At 42.6% G+C, this 5,572-nt stretch overlaps 1 protein-coding gene across 1 annotated transcript; it reads right to left on the bottom strand.

The window, feature by feature from the left end:
• Window positions 1–205: 205 nt before the first annotated feature.
• LOC137813753 (ricin B-like lectin R40G3) lies at window positions 206–3,078 on the bottom strand. The gene is made up of 4 exons (XM_068616168.1): window positions 2,395–3,078; window positions 2,172–2,294; window positions 889–1,117; window positions 206–478 (listed from the first exon to the last, which is right to left on the bottom strand). Coding segments are annotated over exons 1-4 (909 nt in total). The 5' UTR covers window positions 2,950–3,078; the 3' UTR covers window positions 206–476.
• Window positions 3,079–5,572: the final 2,494 nt, after the last annotated feature.

Below are 5,572 nucleotides of genomic sequence, written 5' to 3'. Positions count from 1 at the left end.
TGATTCGATTCTGATGCATAATTGTCAACATATCATCATCAAGAATTACTCATGATATGCACTAAATAATTGTTCGAAGTGCTTCGGCGAGCAACCTAAAATACAGAAGAAATTTAAGACATAATGAAACATTGAAAACCCATGATGATGGTTAGCCACATTATACTTCCAATGTTAGTTGAAATATTAGTTAAATGGTCATCAGTAACAGATGAAACAAAGATATATAGAGGCACATGAACTGTATACACTAATATTCAGCAATTTAACCAGTGTCACATGTATGTAGTAGTAATAGATAAACACACTTATTCTATTGAAAAAGCTGATTGCATGGTATAGTACCAGTAAATGCACCAGATCATTCATATTCTAGATAACACCCGCAAGTAAAACATACAAAGCACAAACCACTCAAAAGAGATCATAACTTAGCATCTTCAAAGCCACACCACTAACAATTCCGTCAATTTTACTCCTGCATTAAGCATAATCGTGAAGATTAAACAAAAATCAGAAACAGTAATTCATTCTTTGGCAAAAGAAGAAAATGAGGAGAAAAACCTTTGTCAATTTTCAGGCACATCCAGCAACAAAAAGCATGACAGATATTTTATTTCCTAGATTGTAAGCTAATAACTAAAGAGAAAAGGCTGTTAGGAGGATAGTATAAATTTAGAATCATTAGGGATGGAACATTGATGTCACAGCAAATAATGGGAATCCTCTGACCAAATTGTGAGACATTTAAAAACATATAGCATATATGCATACAAACTTCGTTATGTTTTAGAACTATTACGCATCTAGAAGGCATCACAAAAAGGAAGAAACATGACAGAAATTTGGTAGGAATTTACTTTATTATGTTATGGGTAGAGAACTTACAGTAAGGTAAGATCTTCCACCGCTGGTTATCACCTTTGTTCCAGTCCCAGAGGACTATTGTAGTGCCATCATGCACACCTCCCGAATTCTTATCACCATGGAAAGCATCCACATTAAGATGAACGTTATTGACCATCCTTATAGTTCTGTGGCCATCACCTAGGTCCCGGCTCTCAGTCCACAAAATAGACTCGTCAAGGTAGTCTGGTTTGTAAGGTATCAACCGAACCTACAAAACAATTATAAAAATTTCCAATGTAAATAACAAATTAACAAAGATAGGAAAAGAAAGAGAAGGGAGGAAAAAGAATGTTATACAAATTTGTTATTTTGTTTTCATCTCCCCTTCTATCGAACAATTTTCACTTTGCAGGGAGAACCACACACAAACAAATGATGTGGAGATATGCAGCTCAACCATAAAGTTTCAGAATCCATAGCAATATGCAGAGCACATTATTGAAAGTATAAAACAGAAAGGGAATAAAAGGGGATAGGATATAGTTAACATTATTTTTGTAATAAAAAAGTTTAGGGGCCAGAAGCATCCTGTCTCACTTCAAGGTTAAAACCACGTGCCTTAAAAACCACTAACAACAACGCCACTTAAAAGCATATCAGAACAACACAACAACGCATCTTTATCTTAAAAGCATAAAGCTCCAACCCAGTCATAATTAAAGCCATTGACAAAAGGTCCTAGCTTCACCATTATGATTTTAGCGTTATTATGATCACATATTCACTCTCTGTTACATCTCACTTTCACCTCATTTTTCTCCCTCTCTCTTTTCACCTTCCATTACATCATTACCAACTCCATTTTTTTCTCTTTACTTTTCCTTTTACCACCCACTCGTTTTCATCCACCCATAAACCCCATTTTTGGTAAGTACGTTATTCGAAACAGAAAAAAACTACCAAAGCAAATACAGTAGTAATAGAAAACCAAGATCATAGACTGGCATCCACTTGCAGTAACAGACATTACATTCAATGGAATGTACAATTGTAACCCGTTGGATGGAAATCGAACGGATCATATCGTAACCCGTAAATAAAACTAAAAATATGCATCTGAAATTTAATCCGTCCAATCTTCATCCACGGGTGCTGATCCCCAATTGGGTGAATGCACTGAACATTGAAATCATTCAACCAACTCGCAATTTGCACTCTATAATCCCAAAAACCAGCAAAGCAATTATCAAGCACAGTCACATCAAAGTCACATCAAAGAAAAAGAAACACTCTGCAATGAAAGAGTAAAAGAAAGATCTTACCGGATGAGAGGCACCAATTGAATGCTTCAAGGCCTCACCAGTGGCCTTGTTGACCAAAGAGAAAGCAGGGCACCCCTCTTGATCCTTCACCCTGGTGCTGTACTTCTCATCCTTGTACCAATGCTGCATTTCCCAAATACTCAAATAAAAATAATTAATGTATTACAGAAAAAAGATCACATTTTTCGTGAATGTGGGTTGCGAGGGAGACACGTGAAGCTACCTGGTACTCATTGGTGGGATCGGAGGGTGCGAGAATGACTTGGCCCTGACGAATGGTGAGAGAGAAATCGGGCGCAGCTTTGGTTACAACCCTCACTGTGGGTTTGGAGTGGAGACCGGTGTTAACCTGGTGGCTAACGTGGCTCACGGTGGTGGGAGCATTGTGAGAAGGGAAATGAGGGGTATGGTGGTGGGTCTCGTGAGCCACGTGGTGGACGGTGGAGGTGGCTCCAGGAGGGGGGTAACCGGCAGCAGTGGGAGCAGGGGAGTACCCGTGGGAGAACCCGTGATCTGCTTCATGATGGTGGTGAGGATGGTGATGAGAAGGGGGAGCTGAGTAGTTGAAGTCCTGCGACACGTGTCCTGGTGGTGGGACGTGAGACGTATGGAACACGTTGGTCTCGGGATGAGGGGGCGGTGGTTGGGGAGCGCCGTAGAAGGGTGGGGGTGGCTGTTGGAGAGGGTTGGGGAAGGTGTTTCCCGGCGGAGGGTAAGCGGTGGGTGGTTCGTCGTCGTCGTCTCTGCGGTGGTGGGTGTGGCTGAAGGGGAACGACATGGTTGATTCTGAATTTTGGAAGCGAAACAGAGAAAAGAGTGCTTAGTGGTTAAGCTTAGTTTGGTCGATACGATTTATGTTGGAAATGGAATAATAAATATCGTGGGCCGGGCCCACCCAGCATCTATTATCTATTACGAAGTCTAAAATTCAATAAAATAGCGTTGGTAGTTGGATACGTGTCACGGTTTCGCTTCGTGTGGAGTGATTTCCTTTTCTGCAACTTTCGACAACTATGTCATTAGTCTCATAATTAAGTAAAACATTAAAGAACAGCTACGTGTGAATCGATAGATACACGAATTTTTTAATTTTGCTTACACAAATACACCATTTTTTCATTCATGATGGAGAATTTTTATAATTAATTTGTGTATTGGATCAGAGCGCATAGAACTTAGTGTTGGGTGGTCGGACTTCGACATTAGTCATAGATAGGTCAGCTCGACTTTTTAGCCAAGTTGGTGAATAATGAGATTGGATCCCAAATGTATGTATTAGTTAGTTCTTCGTATAACTCCTTGTGCATAATCAGGCCTAGGCGGCTAGCGAGAGATGGTTTTGGACCTTGGGGTGTACTTAGTACGCAGGGGGTCTAACTTTTTTTTTATCAGCAAAGAATTAAGTAAATTAAAGGGAATACTTCAGGGGTATTCCAACCCTTATAGAATCACCCACATTTAATCTAATGGCTAAAAACAGAGACTACAAAATGCAACAAGAACCTGTATAAAAACTAGCCAATCCTAAGCTTTTAACTAATACTTAAGTTAGGCAGGGGGTCTAACTTAAGTAAATGTTTCCTTTTAAAACCTGAGTCCATGTGTGTTAGGGCACGTAGAGGTTAGGTTGCATGTGTTCAAAAGATAACGTAGCGCCATATTGAAGGTGGCTACGTAAATAGATTGGACCCCTAATGTTGGTACATGAGTTGGTACCCTGGTGGTTATTCTCTTATGATTTCATGCACTCCATGAAGGAAAGATTATGTTCTGTTGCGATACCGTGAGGGTGTGCCCTTGAGCAGAATATTTTCATGTTGAGTATGCCACCCTTGGGCTCGATAAAACTAGGTCTCACCTGCAGTTTTAATCAAGCTTTTAAGCGTGATGACGAATACAAGGCAGGGTCCATTAGGATCTGAAGGAAGTGACAACCCCGCTATACAACAGCTTATGGAGACCGTAAGTGCTCTCCAGGAGGCGGTGCGACATCCAGGGTTGACCAAGAAAGACTCGTGGCTGAGGTTCGAGCCGAGCAGGTGCTCAGGCAAGATGAGTTCATGGTAGAGCTAGATGCATCATGAACGAGTAACGAGGAGCCACAGGGGAGCGAGGCCCGACTATTCAAACAGGGCTCGCCCCAAGCCATTCTCACAGGCGATTATGGACGATGTCATACTGGCTAGTTTCATAATGCCCAAGATCGTTTTTACAGGTTTAGAAGACTCGAAGGCCCATCTCACAACATTTAATGCTCAAATGTTGATCTCGGGAGGAACGAACGCTATGCACTGCAAGATGTTCATGGGAACATTCACAGGCACAGTGCTACAGTGGTTTGTTGGCCTCCCAAACGGCCTCATCACCTCTTTCGATTAGTTTTCTGGATTGTTCAGGGAACAATTCATCGTCAACCAAGCCCAACCGCCTGTCCCTTTCGACCTTTTCGGTGTGAAACAGAGACAGGGAGAACCTTTGAAGGATTTCTTGAACAGGTTTGGGACGTTCGTAGTAAAGCTCCAAACTCTGGATGAGGCTTTGATAGTCCACGCCTTTGGAAAGGGGATCATGTCAGGGAAATTCAGTGACTCATTGATCAACAAGGACTTTCGGGGAGATCCGACAACGAGCTGTTGCCCACATCGCCGTGAAAGAAGTTGTAATAGTGAAGCGCGGGAGCACGTACACAGGGCAGGCCAAGCCCAAAGAAGGCAACCGAGCTCAACCAATGAGAGTACATGAAGTTGTGATCGGGAAGAGGTCAGAAACACGGTGAGCACCTTATGCGTTGAGAAAGAACCAGCACAGGTCGAAGGCGAAGGACGACCTTCCTTTCCGACCTAAGTACAAAATGACTTACAAGGAATTTGGGGGATAAGCTGAGATTCCCCTCGAAATCTGACAGGAATTTGGGGCCACGCAAGGAGGTTTGATGCGAGTTCCACAAGGCCTTTGGGCATGATGTGGAACACTGTATAGCTCTAGGCTACCAGTTAGCAGGATTGATAAAGGATGGATTCCTAAAGGAATACCTGGAAGGGAGCCAGGAAGGATCTAAGGAGGAGCTTCCACCAGTGGAACAGGGGCACAAAATACCTGTCCTCGGTGAGATCAATACTATCTCAGGAGGATTTTCAGGAGGTGGATGCACCGCCTCCAAACATAAGAAGTACATGAGGGAAGTGATGACAGTAGAGGCACGGGAGCCTATCAGAGGTTGATGGATAGGATTCTCGCCCCCATGATTGGGAAAAATGTACAAGCATATGTGGACAACATGGTCGTCACCTTAGAAGAGAAAGACCAGCACGTCACTGACTTGGAGGAGCTATCCATTACAATAGCTAAGTATGATCTGAAGTTGAAGCCATAAAAGTGTGTATTTGGGGTGGAGGCAGGGA

The sequence above is a fragment of the Phaseolus vulgaris genome, chromosome 1 (assembly GCF_000499845.2).
Source record: "Phaseolus vulgaris cultivar G19833 chromosome 1, P. vulgaris v2.0, whole genome shotgun sequence".
NCBI classification, from domain to species: Eukaryota; Viridiplantae; Streptophyta; class Magnoliopsida; order Fabales; family Fabaceae; genus Phaseolus; species Phaseolus vulgaris.
This window is presented reverse-complemented; position numbering and strand designations above follow the sequence as displayed.